The 20,973-nt window shown below is 43.3% G+C and overlaps 1 protein-coding gene across 2 annotated transcripts in view; it reads right to left on the minus strand.

The window, feature by feature from the left end:
- Window positions 1-20,973, minus strand: part of MEGF6 (multiple EGF like domains 6) — a 536,046-nt gene that overhangs the window by 62,935 nt on the left and 452,138 nt on the right. For both annotated transcript variants that reach the window (XM_073656500.1, XM_073656501.1), the window contains 2 exons: window positions 12,593-12,718; window positions 11,067-11,189 (listed from right to left, as the gene is read on the minus strand). In XM_073656500.1, coding sequence (XP_073512601.1) covers window positions 11,067-11,189; window positions 12,593-12,718 — 249 coding nt within the window. The remainder of the gene's footprint in view (window positions 1-11,066; window positions 11,190-12,592; window positions 12,719-20,973) is intronic.

Below are 20,973 nucleotides of genomic sequence, written 5' to 3' on the forward strand. Positions count from 1 at the left end.
TGCTACATTGTAATGAATGCATTAATATCTTGTTACAGAGCTCCACTTCGCCTCCTCATACTACAGACATGAGCTGTATATAATGTACTATAAGGGGGCACGTGCTATAGAGCTCAGCCCTGAGGGTGTTATGGGGTCCCGTGCAAGACTTCCCTCTCTTAAACTGGGAGCAAACAGCTAGGTGAGTACTTGGTCCATGGGTCAAGAAATGGACAAAGGGGTTACAGCCACTAGACCATTCTGTACTGGGTGGCAAATCCCAGCCCCATACTTGGTGGCCCACTTTGATCTTTGAACCCCTTTGTCTAATGTATGCTTTTCTGGAATATTAATGTAATAGATCCAGTCCAGAATTGATTAAAAGAACAGTATATAAAGAGTCTCTTACATTGACAAACAGGCGAAGCAAGAATTAAAGGGGCTTTCCAGGCTTGGGGCTGAAGTCTGCTGTCACTCTATGTGACTGCAGACTAGTGAATTCTCACAGTGTGCACAGTGCACACTGTTAGAATTCTCCTGTGCCAGCAGTGAGCAGTCATGTGACTGCAAGTGTGCATACTTCCAGCCACATTCCAACCAGACGTGTCCAGCCTCACTCAATTCAGTTGTACTGAGCGAAGCACTGCAAGTCTAGTTGGTATGTGACCGCATGTATGTAAATCACATTCTTGCGGTCATGCTCCCACCTACTCCCAGCACTGGGGAATCCTGACAATGAAAATCCCTTTAAAGGCCAGGCAATATTTCCCTGGGAGAAAAAAAAGTTTGCAAATCAAATCTGATTCAAGCGGATGCAATCTGTCTTTCTAGTGCCACCTATTTTAGGTGTCCACCCTATAAGTCAATGTCCACCCTTTAATCAGCCTTTCCACATGATTTTAGCCAAACCAGAGTCTTCTTCCAAAAGAAAAGATATCCGTTTTCTGACACCTGTGTTGGTGCCCCCCCTCCTACATAGACTTGCAAACAGTATAACGGCCTCTTCACAAAGGGCTTCAAACAGCATAATAGCCCCCCTGGAAGGACTATACTGGAGCCGTTATGCTGTTTGCAGGACTGTCTTGCAAACAGTACAATGGGCCCACATACTCCTCCATACAGTATAATGAACCCACATATTTCTCCATACAGTATAATGGGCCCCACATAGTCCTCCATACAGTATAATGGGCCCAACATAGTCCCCCATACAGTATAATGGACCCCACATAGTCCTCCATACAGTATAATGGACCCCACATAGTCCTCCATACAGTATGATGGACCTCACATAGCTCTACATCCAGTATAATGAGCCACACATAGTCCTCCATACATTATTATGGGCCCCATATAGTCCTCCATACATTATTATGGTTCTCAAATAGTCCTCCATACATTATTATAGTTCCCGTATAGTCCTCCATACATTATTATAAGTAACATGTAGTCTTCCATACAATATTAAGGGCCCCACATAGGCTTCCATACAGAATGGGCCTTACATAGTCCTCGACACATTATTATGGGCCCCATATATTCCTCCATACATTATTATGAGACTCATATAGTCCTCCATACATTATTATGGACCCCATATAGTCCTCCATACATTATTATGGGCCCTACATAGTCCTCCATACAGCATAATGGGCCCAACATAGTCCTCCATACAGAACAATGGCCGCACATAGTACTCCATACAGAATAATGGGCCCACATGTTTCTCCATACAGTATAATGGGCCCCACATAGTCCTCCATACAGAATAATGGGCCCACATAGTCCTCCATACAGTATAATGGGCCCAACATAGTCCTCCATGCAGTATAATGGACCCCACATAGTCCTCCATACAGTATAATGGACCCCACATAGTCCTCCATACAGTATGATGGACCTCACATAGTCCTACATCCAGTATAATGGGCCACACATAGTCCTCCATACATTATTATGGGCCCCATATAGTCCTCCATACATTATTATGGTTCTCAAATAGTCCTCCATACATTATTATAGTTCCCGTATAGTCCTCTATACATTATTATAAGTAACATGTAGTCTTCCATACAATATTAAGGGCCCCACATAGGCTTCCATACAGAATGGGCCCTACATAGTCTTCCACACATTATTATGGGCCCCATATATTCCTCCATACATTATTATGAGACTCATATAGTCCTCCATACATTATTATGGACCCCATATAGTCCTCCATTCATTATTATGGGCCCCACATAGTCCTCCATACAATATACTGGCCCCACATAGTCCTCCATACAGTATAATGGGCCCTATATAGTCCACCATACATTATTATAGGACTCATGTAGTCCTCCATACATTATTATGGACCCCACATAGTCCTCCATACAATATTATAGGCCCCATATAGTCCTCCATACATTATTATCGGCCCCACATAGTCCTCCATACAGAATAATGGCCCCACATAGTCCTCCATACATTATTATGGGCCCCACATAGTTCTCCATGCAGTATTATGGGCCCCATATAGTCCTCCATACATTATTATTGGCCCCATATAGTCCTCCATACAGTATAATGGCCCCAATAGTGCTCCATACAGAACAATGGCCCCACATAGCCTTCCATACAGTATAATGGGCCCCACATAGTGCTCCATACATAATAAGCCCCACATAGCCCTCCACACAGTATTATGGGCCCCATATAGTCCACCATACATTATTATGGTCCCCATATAGTCCTCCAGACATTATTATAGGTCTCATGTAGTCCTACATACATTATTATGGCTCTTACATAGTCCTCCATACAGTATTATGGTCCCAATATAGTCCTCTATACATTATTATGGGCCCCATATAGTGCTCCATACATTATTATAGGTCCCACATAGTCCTCCATACAGTATTATGGGCCCCATATAGTCCTCCATACATTATTATGGGCCCTATATAGTCCTCCATACATTATTATAGTTCTCATGTAGTCCTCCATACATTATTATGGGCCCTACATAGTCCTCCATACAGTATTGTGGGCCCCATATAGTCCTCCATAAATTATTATGGGCCCCACATAGTCCTCCATACATTATTATGGGCCCCATATAGTTCTCCATACAGTATAATGGGCCCCATATAGTTCTCCATACAGTATTACGGCCCCATATAATCCTCCATACATTATTATTGGCCCCACATAGTGCTCCATAGAGAATAGGCTCCACATAGCCCTCCATACAGTACTATGGGCCCCATAGAGTCCTCCATACATTATTATGGGTCCCACATAGTCCTCCATACAGAATAATGGGTCCCACATAGTCCTCCATACAGTATAATGGGCCCACATAGTCCTCCATACAGTATTATAGGCCCCACATAGTCCTCCATACAGTATAATGGGCCAACATAGTCCTCCATATAGTATAATGGGCCCACATAGTCCTCCATACAGTATAATGGGCCCACATAGTCCTTCATACAGTAGAATGGGCCCACATAGTCCTCCATACAGTATTATGGGCCCCATATAGTCCTCCATAAATTATTATGGGCCCTATATAGTCCTCCATACAGTATAATGGCCCCACATAGTCCTCCATACATTATGATGGCTCTTACATAGTCCTCCATACAGTATTATGGGCCCAATATAGTCCTCTATCAATTATTATGGGCCCCATATAGTCCTCCATACATTATTATAGGTCCCACATAGTCCTCCATACAGTATTATGGGCCCCACATAGTTCTCCATGCAGTATTATGGGCCCCATATAGTCCTCCATACATTATTATTGGCCCCATATAGTCCTCCATACAGTATAATGGCCCCAATAGTGCTCCATACAGAACAATGGCCCCACATAGCCTTCCATACAGTATAATGGGCCCCACATAGTGCTCCATACAGAATAGGCCCCACATAGCCCTCCATACAGTATTATGGGCCCCATATAGTCCACCATACATTATTATGGTCCCCATATAGTCCTCCAGACATTATTATAGGTCTCATGTAGTCCTACATACATTATTATGGCTCTTACATAGTCCTCCATACAGTATTATGGTCCCAATATAGTCCTCTATACATTATTATGGGCCCCATATAGTGCTCCATACATTATTATAGGTCCCACATAGTCCTCCATACAGTATTATGGGCCCCATATAGTCCTCCATACATTATTATGGGCCCTATATAGTCCTCCATACATTATTATAGTTCTCATGTAGTCCTCCATACATTATTATGGGCCCTACATAGTCCTCCATACAGTATTGTGGGCCCCATATAGTCCTCCATAAATTATTATGGGCCCCACATAGTCCTCCATACATTATTATGGGCCCCATATAGTTCTCCATACAGTATAATGGGCCCCATATAGTTCTCCATACAGTATTACGGCCCCATATAATCCTCCATACATTATTATTGGCCCCACATAGTGCTCCATAGAGAATAGGCTCCACATAGCCCTCCATACAGTACTATGGGCCCCATAGAGTCCTCCATACATTATTATGGGTCCCACATAGTCCTCCATACAGAATAATGGGTCCCACATAGTCCTCCATACAGTATAATGGGCCCACATAGTCCTCCATACAGTATTATAGGCCCCACATAGTCCTCCATACAGTATAATGGGCCAACATAGCCCTCCATATAGTATAATGGGCCCACATAGTCCTCCATATAGTATAATGGGCCCACATAGTCCTTCATACAGTATTATGGGCCCCATATAATCCTCCATAAATTATTATGGGCCCTATATAGTCCCCAATACAGTATAATGGCCCCACATAGTCCTCCATACATTATTATGGCTCTTACATAGTCCTCCATACAGTATTATGGGCCCAATATAGTCCTCTATCAATTATTATGGGCCCCATATAGTCCTCCATACATTATTATAGGTCCCACATAGTCCTCCATACAGTATTATGGACCCCATATAGTCCTCCATACAGAATAATGGGCCCCACGCAGTCCTCCATACAATATTATGGGTCCCATATAGTCCTCCATACATTATTATGAGCCCTATATAGTCCTTCATACATTATTATGGGCCCTATATAGTCTTCCATACATTATTATAGGTCTCATGAAGTCCTCCATACATTATAATGGGCCCTACATAGTCCTCCTTACAGTATAATGGGCCCCACATAGTTCTCCATGCAGTATTATGGGCCCCATATAATCCTCCATACATTATTATTGGCCCCATATAGTCCGCCATACAGTATAATGGCCCCACATAGTGCTCCATACAGAATAGGCCCCACATAGCCCTCCATAGAGTAATATGGGCCCCATATAGTCCTCCATACATTATTATGGGCCCTATATAGTCCTCCATACATTATTATAGGTCCCATGTAGTCCTCCATACATTATTATAGGCCCCACATAGTCCTCCATATAGTATAATGGGCCCACATAGTCCTTTATACATTATTATGGACCCCACATAGTCCTCCATACAATATTATAGGCCCCATATAGTCCTCCATACATTATTATGGGCCCCACATAGTCCTCCATACATTATTATCGGCCCCACATAGCTCTCCATACATTATTATGGGCCCCACATAGCTCTCCATGCAGTATTATGGGCCCCATATAGTCCTCCATACATTATTATTGGCCCCATATAGTCTTCCATACAGTATAATGGCCCCACATAGTGCTCCATACAGAATAATGGCCCCACATAGCCCTCCATACAGTATAATGGGCCCCACATAGTGCTCCATACAGTATTATGAGCCCCATATAGTCCACCATACAGTATTATGGGCCCCATATAGTCCTTCATACATTATTATGGGCCCTATAAAGTCCTCCATACATTATTATAGGTCTCATGTAGCCCTCCATACATTATTATGGGCCCTACATACGTAGTCCTCCATACAGTATTATGGGCCCCATATAGTTCTCCATACAGTATAATGAGCCCCAAATAGTTCTCCATACAGTATTATGGGCCCCATATAATCCTCCATACATTATTATTGGCCCCACATAGTGCTCCATACAGAATAGGCCCGACATAGTTCTCCATATAGTATTATGGGCCCCATATAGTCCTCAATTCATTATTATGGGCCCCACATAGTCCTCCATACAGAATAATGGGCCCCACATAGTCCTCCATACAGTATAATTGGCCCACATAGTCCTCCATACAGTATTATAGGCCCCACATAGTCCTCCATACAGTATTATAGGCCCCACATAGTCTTCCATACAGTATAATGGGCCCACATAGTCCTCCATACAGTATTATAGGCCCCATGTAGTCCTCCATACAGTATAATGGGCCCCACATAGTCCTTCATACATTATTATGGGCCCCACATAGTTCTCCATACAGTATTATGGGCCCTATATAGTCCTCCATTCATTATTATGGGCCCCACATAGTCCTCCATACAGAATAATGGGCCCCACATAGTCCTCCATACAGTATAATTGGCCCACATAGTCCTCCATACAGTATTATAGGCCCCACATAGTCCTCCATACAGTATAATGGGCCCACATAGTCCTCCATACAGTATAATGGGCCCCACGTAGTCCTCCATACAGTATAATGGGCCCACATAGTCCTCCATACATTATTATGGGCCCCACATAGTTCTCCATACAGTATTATAGGCCCTATATAGTCCTCCATACATTATTATAGGTCCCACGTAGTCCTCCATACAGTATTATGGGCCCCATATTAAGTCCTCCATACATTATGGGCCCTATATAATCCTCCATACATTATTTTGGCCCCATATAGTCCTCCATACAGTATAATGGCCCCACATAGTGCTCCATACAGAATAGGCCCCACATAGCCCGCCATACAGTATTATGGGCCCCATATAGTCCACTATACATTATTATGGGCCCCATATAGTCCTCCATACATTATTATAGGTCTCATGTAGTCCTCCATACATTATTATGGCTCTTACATAGTCCTCCATACAGTATTATGGGCCCAATATAGTCCTCTATACATTATTATGGGCCCCATATAGTCCTCCATACATTATTATAGGTCCCACCTAGTCCTCCATACATTATAATGGGCCCTATATAGTCCTCCATACAGAATAATGGGCCCCACGTAGTCCTCCATACAATATTATGGGCCCCATATAGTCCTCCATACATTATTATGGGCCCTACATAGTCCTCCATACAGTATTATGGGCCTCATATAGTCCTCCATACATTATTATGGGCCCCATACAGTCCTCCATACAGTATAATGGGCCCCACATAGTTCTCCATGCAGTAATATGGGCCACATATAATCCTCCATACATTATTATTGGCCCCATATAGTCCTCCATACAGTATAACGGCCCCACATAGTGCTCCATACAGAATAGGCCCCACATAGCCTTCCATACAGTATTATGGGCCCTATATAGTCCTCCATACATTATTATAGGTCCCACGTAGTCCTCCATACATTATTATGGGCCCCACATAGTCCTCCATACAGTATTATAGACCCCATATAGTCCTCCATACATTATAATGGGCCCCACATAGTCCTCCATACAGTATAATGGGCCCACAAAGTCCTCCATACATTATTATGGGCCCCACATAGTTCTCCATACAGTATTATGGGCCCCATATAGTCCTCCATACATTATTATGGGCCCCACATAGTTCTCCATACAGTATTATGGGCCTCATATAGTCCTCAATACATTATTATAGGTCTTATGTAGTCCTCCATACATTATTATGGCCCTTACATAGTCCTCCATACAGTATTATGGGCCCCATATCGTCCTCCATACATTATTATCGGCCCTATATAGTCTTCCATACATTATTATAGGTTCCACTTTGTCCTCCATACAGTATTATAGGCCCCATATAGTCCTCCATACATTATTATAGGTCCCATATAGTCCTCCATACATTATTACGGGCCCTATATAGTCCACCATAGTTTATTATAGTAGGTCCCACGTAGTCCTCCATACATTATTATGGGACCCACATTAAAAATAAATAAATACTCACCTCTTCAGTCTCTGCAGCGCGTCTCCTGACCCTCTGCAATGCTCAGCACAGAGGGGGAATAATGGGAGAGGAAGCATCAGGTGATGGCTCCTTCTCCATCATTGTTTTCAACTGTATCGGCATTCAGGAGCAGGACCAGGATGCCGATACAGCTGAAAGTAAGAGGCAGAGAGGGGTCCCCCCCAACTTACAGACCCCATAGAAGCCGCATGGTCTGTCGCTATTGGCGGTACACCACTGGGTTGGAAGGTGCTGTACTTCCCCGCAAAAAGGGATTCGGGTTTATGCACCAACAGGGCCATTGACTATAAAGGTGCTGACAGAGGCAACGTGAGCTCTGCCGTGCATCATTTTCGGGCGTATACGCCTACTGTAGTAGACTGCGTCTGAGTGTCCACCTCCAGTAGGCTTATATGCTCAAAAATGAAGCATGACAGAGCACACGTTGCCTCTGTCGGCACGGTTATAGTCAATGGCCCTGTTGGCGCATACGCCCAAATCCTGTTTTGCAGGTGGGTTCGGACGTAAGCCCTGATGGGAACACTGAGTTTGGGACAATGCACAGTGTGAAAGAGCCCTTAGATAGAATCTGTCACCACGTTTTTGCCACTTAATCTGAGAGCAGCATAATGTTGGGGCACAGATAGAGTAGGGACTCGCAAAGTCGTGAGGACCCTTGACGTTTGGGTTGCGAGCTTACGTATTTTGGCCAAAATATCAACTAATACCTCATATGATATATTTTTTTGCACTTTTTTTATCTGCCAGGGCGTGGCCAGGCCCACTAATGGTGACCCTGTGAATGGGGGCATTGCACCTCTGCGATGCACGGAGAGGATGTTGGGCATCCCGCCTAATCAAATAGGAAGGGCGTTTAATAGGATGCCGGCCAGGCACGGTTGCCGCGAGTGTGAATAGCACCCTATTTGCAGGTTTCATCTGGTGCAGTTATATTGCGGGGCAGTCACTCCTCCAGTGTGAGTGGTTGAGAGCGATTGCTCATGGCATTCCGCACCTGTGTCATCTCCTTCCTACAGGGGGGGGGCGGCCGCGTCCTGGTGTGCATTTCTCTTGAACCTGTGGCTGGTAAGTTCCATTGCCTTTTTGCTATTTTCTAATGTTGGGGCACAGACCCGGATTTCAGTGAAGTGTCACTTACTAGGCTTCTTGCTGTTGTTTTGATAAAATCACTTTTTGATTCAGCAGAATATATTCACTAGAGGATTAGTAAACCTGCTGCCAAGTAGTCCTCCATATTCATGAGCTCTGTATAACCCCACCTCCACCACCGATAGGCAGATTTCTGCCTATGCACAGTGTACACAGAAAGCTGCCAATCAGTGGTGTGGGCGGGGTTATACAGAGCTCAGCATTCAGAGTATTGCTAGATCTACGACAGATAATGCAGTAATTTTATCAAAACTACAGCAAGAAGCCCAGTAATTGATGCCTCACTAGAAGCAGGGTCTTTGTTCCCACATCATGCAGCTCTCAGATGGAGAAGGAAGAACCCTGTGACAGATTCCCTTTAAGTCCTGTGGCGAGGCTCCTCACAGCATCAATATTAAGCTAATGGAGTGGACACCTCCAATGGGCGACACTAGAGAGATCGTTTTCTCCCTCTAGAATAGAGCTAATTTTCATATCTTACTTTGATAACTCACGGTTGTCTTGTTACCGCTACTACAAATAATAACAAAAATAATAATAATAATAATAATGACATTACTACAACAACTACATAGAATAATAAACCTACTACTACCAGGGAAGGACGCTGATAGTGAAGGGCCCCGGTGCAGCTGAACACGCAGCATATCCCCTGACTACGACTATGGGAAAACAGGCATCTTACAAAACCATGAAGGTTAGAAAGAGAAGGGATGTTGGGGTCCGCTGGGGGGAACGCCACCCTGGTGGGATCGAGAAAAACTCCGTTGAGTCAGGTTGGACAGCAGGATAGGCTCCGGCTGCACTTGCTGTTTATCACACCTCATGTGCCGTTTCTTGTGTCTGTCGCCATGTACCCGTCTTTTGGAACTTTGGTCATCCGAAACATGTAAGACCACCTATGGCGGTGAACCGTTTTGAATGCTGTTTAAGTAAAGTTCACCTGGTTTACTGTTAAAACTGCCTGCTGACTCTCCTGTCTCGCTCCACCGCACCAACACCAAGGGAACGGCACCAAACACCATACAGTCAATATCGACTCTCTAACGAGCCTTGTCACATGACTTAGGGTAAAAGCCAAAAACAATCTCAATTTGCAGACACTGTGTTTCAGGGTATTGCCCCTCATCAGTGCAATGTGTGAGGTCTGGTTTGGCTGGGCGAGAGGCATCTGACTGGGATAAAAGGGGTAACTTTTCTCCTTGTGGAGAGTGACATGTTAAGCATGACAAGGTGAGGAGACTTTTAGGCTTAGTGCCCACGATGCAGAAATGAAGCAGAAATTTTCCTGAGCATTTCTGCATCTCCTTGGCAGAAAAACGCATGCGTTTTTTACATGCGTTTTTGAATGCGTTTTTGCCATGCATTTTTCCAATGCATTGTATAGGCAAATAAGCATGCAGAAACGCACAAGAATTGGTCATGTCTGTATTTTTTCTGCGAGGAAAATCTGCGCAGAAAAAATCCTGACCATGTGCACAGAACTTGCAGAATGTCATAGGAAGTCATGGGATAAGGTATGCAATGCGTTTCTGGAGCGTTTACGTGCTGCAAATACGCACCAAAATACGCACCAAAAACGCATCGTGGGCACACAGCCTTAAGCCGCAATGCAGAGTAAGTGTTGTCATAGGGAAAAAAGAGTAGCTGAACGTTAGGCTGTTTTACGTTCCATTGACAGCAGTGGGCCGCTTACACGACTCTTCAGGGGATCTGATGTAACGTCACTGAGCTGAACGCACAAGAAATGGAGACATTTTATGGCCTGTCAGTTCTGAGACCCCTCGGATTATTTGTTGGAAGCAGATGTCACATGGGGACCCCAATGATTCTGTATACTGCACCTTCACAGGTCTTTCCGTCGGCTGCCAGTCCGTATCCAGGGTGGCAGGAGCATTTCCCCCGTCCTCCGTCGTTGGCACATTGGTGCATGCAGCCCCCATTCCTGGTTGCACAAGGGTTGCTCACTGTGGAAACACATTGAATCTATTAAAGAGGAATTTTCCACAGATCTTTCTCCATCTAAACTCCACTGCTGTCTGTCCTGTGGAGAACGAATGTTCAGCGTAATTAGAAGTAACAGGAGATAACGAGGAAAATGTGCTATTAATAAAAAGCGGAAATATGAAAAATCACCGGAGCCCCTGCTGATCGACCCCATTTCCAACCAATGATGTAAAAAAATAAGCAATACCGAATACAAATCGGACATTGCCACGTGGACCCTTTCCTTTACTGCGTCCCACAGATCCTTACAGAACAAGAACTCTTCTGTCCATCCAGTGCGGCCTGGCTCATTTCTGCACAGCGTTCAGAGCGGCTGCAGCCAGGTGACACGTCCTAGTGACGTCCGTTTTTTGGGGTCTAGGTGTTAAACACTATAGAGGGCTGGTAGTCGGGTGTTTAGCAACAAATAGTCTAATGTTGGTGGGTTGGAGGGCATGGGGGACCTAACAAGTTTCCTTTCTGACACATTGTTAAGAGCCAATGAGTCTACCTTCTGCAATGAAAAAAAACATGGAAGCAACTAGGATGACACCTCAGAATGAAATCTGTCCATTTCTCTCAGATGGTACCACTCACACGAATGTGTGACTATAGCCTTCAAGGGGTAGTCCCATCTCCAAGATCCTATCCTAATATATAGTAGATGGAATAATAATAATAATAATATTAGCAATTAGAAATGAAGTATAGTTCTTCTGATTTGCTATGTCTCTTTCCTCATGTGCAGGTATTGCAGGACACTAGGTATCCATGGTTATAACCACTGATACAGTGACAGCTAGTTGCTGATGGTCATAACCATGGATACCTAAGGTCCTGCAAAGCCTGCACATGAGGAAAAAGACATTGCTAATCAGAAAAACTATACTACATTTCTAATTTAGAGGTATTTGCTAATATTATTACACCTGCTACATATTGAGATCTTGGAGATGGGAACACCCCTTTAAACTTATACATGCAAAGCAGTTTGCACTTAGGGGTGCAAAGTAGAAGGATAAGGAGCACAGCCAGGATTTATGGAATATTGGCACCTATGCATGTGACCTGGGTTAAGAGAATGAAGGGTTCAAGTTTAAAGAGGCAAAAACTCACCGATTCAGGCACTTTGGGAGCCATGACTAACATTAATCTCCCAAAGACCATGCATGCTCCATAGGGGCCTAAAGTGCAATTATGGTTTACAGATTTAGGCTCCTTATGATTTAAAGGAGCTGTCACATAAAAAAGACAACATGGAGTGCCATGCTGTAGCTCACAATTAGCATAAAAAATGAAGGCATTGTAAAACGAGTGTGGTCCAGCTAGTGTCTTGTCTGATAATCTCAGTAATATCTAATCACACATCATTAATGCCACTTACATTCGCAGTGTTTGCCGTCTTCCTTCAGTTGATAATTGTGTCGGCAGCGACACTGGTAATGAGCCACAGTGATCTGGACGCAGTCGTGCTCACAGCCGCCATTTCCCAGGGAGCAAGAGTATAGGGCTAAGATGTAAAGAGAAACAAGCATAAGTACATCGAAAAACACCAGGGGTGGGATCTGTGGCAGATTTCAGAAGATCAGTACACAGACATTGCGGGAGAATTAACTTTTTACTTGGAACATACAGCAACCGCCATCTGCATTATCACAATATGGAAGATTACACCCCCGGAGGGAGCAAAGGCGAAACATCTGTTGAGGTGGGCAAGCACCATTCTGCAATCAGGTATCTCCTGTCATGCTATTTCTCCACTGGGGTTACTTAGAGGCTTGTCCAGTTACTATTTTTTCATCAGGTGATGTCTTCTTTTTATTTAATACTACTATTACTACTTTTGACATCAATAGAGTGCGATGCACAAGATCTTTGGAAAATCTATTTAATTTATTAAGTTTAATCCAATAGCAAATAATTACAATTATACATACAATGTTAAGGCGTTAAAAATACTACAGACCAGTGAGTATTGACATCATCTATTGACAAATACGTACAAAAAGGATTGAATAGAATACATAAAAAGTACATACATAGTCAACAATACTGAAAATGAATACTTCATTAAAGGCTGGATCCAAGAATAGTAAAAATTGTGTACATACACCACAGACAAAGGATGGCGAAAGATGTCAAATATGACTGAATATAAATATAAGTATTGCTATAAATAAGCATACACAGTGGAATATAAGAGACCTCACCAGTTCGGAAAAATGGAACCGACGCACGTTTCGCACCTAGCTTCATCAGGTGCATATGTGATAGGTCCTTTAGATATACAATGTTTTGCCTCTTGTCTAACTTGTATGCCTATTATACCTGTACCACATTACCTGTTACATCTTACATGGTAGTAATCCTGCCCACATCAGTGTGTGAACATTATCTTCTCTTATTGTATAGGAATTGATGGGAGACTACAGGTCACAAATTTACACAAATCAGACGCAGAGAGGTCACATAATGCAATACACATAGGAACTACATGCACATGAACAAACTAAAAGTTATCAAAGCCCCATCTGCTGTCTTCTGAAGATAGTCCCTTCACAGCATGAGCCTGCAGCAGTAGAACAGGACCGAGGACACTTTTCTTCTTGGCTCATAATTAGAACAGCAGAACTATAGATGAAGTAGATTTTAAAACAGTCACTGTAGTAAGATAGAGAAAGTCGGACTGGACATAACTGAAGATTTATATTCTACATAGGGTACTGGGAATGAAGGAAAAGCGATGTAGTATCGACCTTTATTATTCATGTGGGGCAGAAGGACCTTTTGAGCTCACCCAAGTCCAGGCCTCCAGGCATGACCCTAAGCCCTCCGGTCAGTATATATTATTATTATTATTTTTTTATAATAGCGCCATTTATTCCATGGCGCTTTACATGTGAAGAGGGGTATACATAATAGAAAATAAGTACAATAATCTTGAACAATACAAGTATCAAAGAATACTGTTAGTTTAAAGAGGTTATCCAGGCTTGGGGCTCAAGTTTGCAGTCACTGTGTGGTTGCAGACTTGTAATTCCTCACAGCATGATGTGTGTGCACTGTCAGGATTCTTCTGTGCCAGCATCGTGAGTGGGCGTGCGTGTGACTTCAAGTGCGCAATTTCCATACATGCGGTCACATGCCGACTAGACGTGCGAGGCCTCGCTCAATACAAGTAAATTGAGCGAGGCCAGACACGTCTAGTAGAAATGTGGCTGGAAATATGCAAACTGCATACTTGTGGTCCCATGACCGCCAGCAGATTCAAGCCCCAACGCTGGACAACCCCTTTGAAGTTAAATCCATTAACCCGGAAAAACAAAGACGATCATATCAGTATTATACATGGTACATGATAGGTGTGGGGGTATTACCAATGTCGTATTGGGGTAAATAAGCAGTCACCTCTCTAATTGTTATTATAAAAATGAATCACATATTTGCCTCCCACGCATTTTGTGGCCCTTTTTGACCCTAGCAAGGATTAGAACATGTGAATATACAAGGTTCAGAGCTGAATAATCAGTATATATATTGCACTCATGGTGCCAACTCAAGCTGAGGCAGAACATGGCACAATGTAGACACTTAATACCTTGATGAATAATTCCCAGTGTTTTATTATTTTCCCTATTCACTGGGTACAGAAGAACTTGTTGTGGTTCCTGCAGAGCGTTGCATTGGCGCAGCTGCTAATACTGCTGGAACGATTAGGAATATAAATGTTAGTTTTGCTGATTAGAACAAATCCATAGCATGTCTGGGAGCACAAGACCAAAGGGATTAGGAATTCTTAAAGACATCTCTCTAAGTAACTTCTTTATTGCCAAAGAGGAAAAGCTGGAATAAAATAAAAGTTGGAAACGCCTCAAGAGAAATTTTGCCAGCTCAAATTATTAAGGGTATTTTCTAGGTGTACAGCTGTGGCCGAAGGTTTTGAGACTGACACTGATTTTGGTTTTCACAAATGTTTGCTGTTTCGGTTTTTATAGTGCCAATCAGTATTAACTCTAGATTGTTGTGAAAAGTGGTCAGAGGAATTGCAAAAAATTGCAAATTCATTCCATGCCATGAATACTAACTTAATCACAAAAAAAAACAATTCAAAGAGAGAAGTACAGTTGCTATGAAGAAGAATCCAGGGTGACCATGAATTCCAACAAGCGCCAGACCATCTCATAAAGGGATTAAGCTATGGGATTGATTTAACACCAGTGCAGAGCTTGCTCTGGAATGGCAGCAGGCAGGTGTCGGTGCATCTGCACTCACAATGGGCAAAAGCCCGGCCTGGTGACAAGGAGAGCAGCAAAGAAACCACTTATCTCCAAGAAAAACATCAAGGACAGACAGACACTCTACAGGAAGTACAGGGAGTGGACTACAGAGGACGGGGGTAAAGTTATTTTCTCTGATGAAGCCCCCTTTAGACTGGGACATCTGGAAGAGGGATTGTCTGAAGAACAAAAGGTGAGCGCTACAATGAGTCCTGTGTTTGCCAATAGTAAAACATCCTGGGACCTTTCTTGTGTGGGGGCTTTTCATCCAGGAGAGGGGGCTCACCCACAATTTTGCCTAAGAACACTGCCAGGAATAAATAATGGTATTTAAATGTCCTCCAAGAGCAACTTCTCCCAACCATCCAGGAGCAATGTAATGATGAACAATGCTTTTTTCAGCATGATGGAGCACAATGTTACAAGGCAAAATTGATAAGTGGCTCGGTGAACAAAACATTGAAACTCCCCAGATCTCAATTTCATTGGGAACCGGTGGTGAATCCTCAAAAACAAAAACACAGAAATTGTGATAAACTCCAAGCACTGACTAAGCAAGAATGAGCGGTCATCAATCAGGATTTGGCAAGAAGCTGATATCCAGCTGCTGAGGCGAAGGTCAGAAGTCTAGAAAAATAAGGGACTTCACTGTAAATACTTTACATAAATTTGATGAAGTTGTCAATAAAAGTGTAATAACTTATTAAATACGGTTTATTATAATTTACTTCAGCAACCAGAGAAACATCAAACTAATAGATCTAAAAACACCAAATCAGCAAACTTTATGAAAACCAAACTTTGTGGAAGTCACAAAACTTTTGGCCACAACTGTACTATTTGATATTAAGATAATTTAGTATTAAGATGTATTTTATCAGTGAATTTGCCCTAAAATACAAACCCCTCCATTGAACACATATACGTTGGGAGTTTTTCCTGGTGTATATGTTACACAGTGGCTCTGACGAATACCAGTGGCATCCGTTAGCCATACCATGATAAAACGCAAAACGTGTTTGTTTAAGCAATATGGTTTTTATTGGATGAGGATGAAAATGTGACCTATTACAATATTCCAAACATGTTTTGTGTCAATAGAGCCCTATGGACATGACCGCATGTTCCTTAGGAGCTTTTGTGGCATATACACTAAATGTAGGGCAAAAACACAGAACATCCCCAGAGAAGAATGTTTTTAACCCATTTGGCTAATACAAAACTAAGATCCTGAGAATATTAGGAAACTAAAACACTAAGAAAAGACAGTTTCAAGCGTCTGACATTCACAGTCCGAGTACAGACCGTGATGTCCAGACTAACGGCGTCCTGAACTCAACAGTCTCATATGTGCGTGTCAGAAAAATATTAAGAAATTATTAAGAATTTCTCCCTCCCAAAACCCCTCTTTGTCCCCCCTCCCCTATAGTATTGGTCAGTGGAGAAGAGCTGACAATCCACCATCTGTCTGTATGCAAATTAATACACACATGAGAAGTGCCTTGTAAGCAAATGCTAGCACAAAGGGTGCTACCAACCCAATTAAAATGCGAGGTTTCCACTGATGCAGGCCTGCAATAATTTACACCTGGGTGAGGAGGAAAGCTCGCTTAGGCTTCAAACATAATCGCAATAACCAGAACAATTTCCAGCTGCAATATGCAGCCGGGCAGGCGCTGATACGGAATATGGAATATCTCAAGTTCCGATAATAATGGGACCTATATTTTTAGTGACAGGGTCAGCCAAGGAACAATATGCTTATTTTTCTGTAGCTGTGAGCCCCTCCAGAGAGTGGTAACGCAAAAGTAACAAAATAGCAGACTGCAAATATGTCATGTGTGGTCTCTAAAGAAAGGCAAAATTCATAATGGAAATGATGGCGTTGTTTGCAAGATTCTGCGATCAACGAGTGATAAGTTATCCCAGAAGTTAGCGATTTTAATAAAAATGTGAAGGCTGGAGCCCAGCCCACATGATGTCAGCACAGGGGGTGTGTGGGCCAGCCTCCCCCTTCAGCCGGGAGTATATATTTCATATAGCAAGGAGTCACGTTTAATAACGGTCCAATTGGAGTGCCTCCCCTCCACCTATACTGAATCGTCTCAGTGATCTTTATAGTAAGTCTTCTTTAATCCTGTTTATTTTGTGTAACTGTATTTTCTGTACTGTAAGTGTCCCCTTTGTAAAATCCTTGTATATTTTTCCTAACACTGCCTCCCTTTTGGATTAAATATAAAATGTAGTAGTCCTGTTTCTTTTGTACTGTAATCGTTCCCTCCCCCGAAGCCATATATGCTACTAGAACGCAGGCATCCGAAAAGGCCTGTATTATATTTCAAACTCGGTCGGTGGTGGCAGCGAATAATAAGTGGGTTATCGTGAAGCTGGCAATGACTGTACTGGGCGTATACACATATTCCATGCATTGGGATCCGGAGGTGTGTACGCCATACGCTCACTGGGCGCTTGCCGATACCTACGTAGTGAGTAATCGGGGTCATGTGTGCACGAATCTCCGACATCTCTGACAGTGCGTATGAGGCTGTTTGGTCAAGTAAGGTGACCGGCGCCTGGACAGTGAATGTAGGACATATGAAACCAGCCTAAGGCCAATTCCCACATCTGTATTACAGGTTCCATGCTCGGGCCACAATTTCTGAACCAATCATAGGTCACCGGACCTGAACTAACAGCCTTATAGTCATACATGAGGCTGTTAGTTTGGGTTAGGATTCCCACAGTTAAGCCGGAAATTGTGGTCCAATCTTGGAACCCCTAACCCAGATTCTGAAACCCCCTCACCCCGTTTCTTCTAGGAGTTCCCTCCTACATATATCAAGCTCCCTTCCAGCCCAAGAGTCCCAGGGAACCAGGGGCAGTTGGCAACCATGCATTCATAATTTTGTAGCTGAGATCTTCTAGCATTCCTTGTTGCCTGAATCCGCACTGGGCTTCTTCTAACATTCTGCATTCTGCCAGGTGTCATCTCTTCACCAGGCACTATATAGTAATCTGGTATAGTAATAGCTGATTGTACTCTTGCTCTTTAACTTTGTGCCTAAAGTGCAACTAAAGTTTCTTCTTCATTTTTCATATTTAGCAGACACTTGAGTTACCTGCAGATCTTGTGGGGGGTCCGAGTCCTGAGATGACAAGCGATTGTGTAATAGACTACCGAGAAGTGCACAGCTCAGCAGACCGGAGCACACAGCCCAGAGTATGAATTCAATAGGAAGCATGGGCTTTACAGTGCAATAGACCCCTGAGAAGTGCACAGCTCAGCAGACAGGAGCACGCAGCCCTGAGTACAGATTCTATAGAAAGCATGGGCTTTACAGTGCAATAGACCCCAGAGAAGCGCACAGCTCAGCAGACAGGAGAACACAGCCCACAGTACAGATTCTATAGAAAGCATGGGCTTTACAGTGCAATAGACCCCAGAGGAGTTTACAGCAGACAGGAGCACACCTACAAACTGGATTCAATAGAAAGCAAAGACTACGAATCTGTATTTCGGGCTGTGCGTGCGCTCAGATAGGAGTTGTGTGCTCCAGACTGTTGAGATGCGCACTTCTCAGGGGTCTATTACTTTACAAAGCCTATACTTTGTTTTGAATCCATACTCCGGGCTGAGTGCATGCTCAGATAGGAACTGTGAGCTCCTGTCTGCTGAGCTAGGGACATCATGGAGGTCTATTGCGCGATCAATGGGGTCTCAGAACTCGGACCACCACCGTTCTGAAACCAATTCAAGTGCCTGCTAAATGTGAAAAAAGCCAAGAATCGAGTTTACTTTTTAAGGTGTTAGAACTACGTCTCAATATAAGCTTACTGACTGTCTCCAATAACGACCAGCAGAGTGCACATCTCATTGGTTCAGGTGGGGCTCCTAGTTATAGATCTTCCCATATATTCCCATAGAATCGAGTGTCTGCACCGTGATCTTTGAAGCTGGAGCCCCAATGACACTCTGTAGACCTCCTGCATTGCGCTGATTTACCATTCAGGATTCGGGAAAAGTAAAAAAGTGAAACCCCCGGTAGTGATTGTAGCATTCCCAGATCCTACCTAATGTAATGTTCCTCAGTAGTTTCTCCTGTTCTACTACAAAATGTCTAACATCAGGCAATAGTCTGCGTACTGTCCACAGCCATTATCTTCTGTACGATAGAACGCAGACCTCTGCCACGTGGCAATCCCCTCAAATCTCCGATAGTGCTAAGCTGCAAACTGACTGTTATTATGTATTATTATTAAACAACGCATTCCAATCGAGAACGGATAATAGGAACCAGAAGTGGATTTTGGGCAAATCGCTCTGAACTAAATATACTCGTACTGGCGGAGTGCAACCTTCAGGCTCTTTACCCAATAATACCTCTTCTGTCTTGGGACTGACATAATGTTACCATTAGCGATTTTCTAGGAGTAAATTGGAGTCTTTCTCAATAGTTTATTTTATCGTAGTAAACTAACTGCAATTCATCTTATGCTAGGGTCAAACTACAACTCCCATCATCCTTGGCAAGCAAGTACACAGGGAAGAAGCAAGTTAACATATGGTGCTTGGTGCTGTCCATGTGACTGCTCAGTAGAAGTCCATACAGAGCCCAAAGATCTCAGAGCGAGAGTTCCTGGACCCCCTTTAAAACTATCTTCACGGTGCAAGATCCCTTCTAAGCTGGCAATGGATATTTGTTAGTCGATCCAACTATCTTTGAAGGTATCTGCTGACAATCAGATGGATACGAAGGACCATACAAATTAAATCATTGGCAGATTCCACCAAATCTGCCAATATAAGCTTGGCCTACACTCAAGGGGGAGTCAAGGGACTATGATCCTGTAGTACATTGTTGGCATATGACCATGAGGGCTATGGCTGTTGGACGTCTATTGCGGTACGACTAGAACTGCTCACACCTATGAAATCGCCCAATGTCTGGCCATTGGGGCAACTGTGGCTGCCATGTTTCCAAAAATGTTTCCAAAAATGTCGTAGAATGTGGGATATGATACTGTCCCTAAATGAGGGCAAGATCCAGTTCCTAGGATGGCCATCAAGAGCCATGCCCCCTCCAGGGAGAACCTCTATCTACTGATATGATGCATGGTACTGTTGCACATTTCAGCTTTCAGCAGAATTATCCAGCACTCAGACATTGTGGGGGAATGAACTGTTTTACTTGGAACACACAGCAACTGTTATCTGCGTCATCACGACCTGGATGATTGCAGGGAAGACTGGCACTGACAAACCAGAGAGGTTGCACAGTACAATATTAAAGGGGTGTCCTCAAGTTTAAAAGTTATCATGGGATAGGAGATAACTTCCCGATCGTTGGAAATCTGACCAATCCGATAAAGATTAAATGGCTATTCTCAAGTTTGAAAGCTCTCCCTCTTCATTGGATAGGGGATAACTTCCAGATTGCTGGGACTGCCACCAATCCCGAGATCTCTGAAGATCCCCGGCTGAATGGAG

The sequence above is a fragment of the Phyllobates terribilis genome, unplaced genomic scaffold (genome assembly GCF_046119375.1).
Source record: "Phyllobates terribilis strain yellow unplaced genomic scaffold, ASM4611937v1 Scaffold_12__6_contigs__length_324123572, whole genome shotgun sequence".
Taxonomy (NCBI): Eukaryota; Metazoa; Chordata; class Amphibia; order Anura; family Dendrobatidae; genus Phyllobates; species Phyllobates terribilis.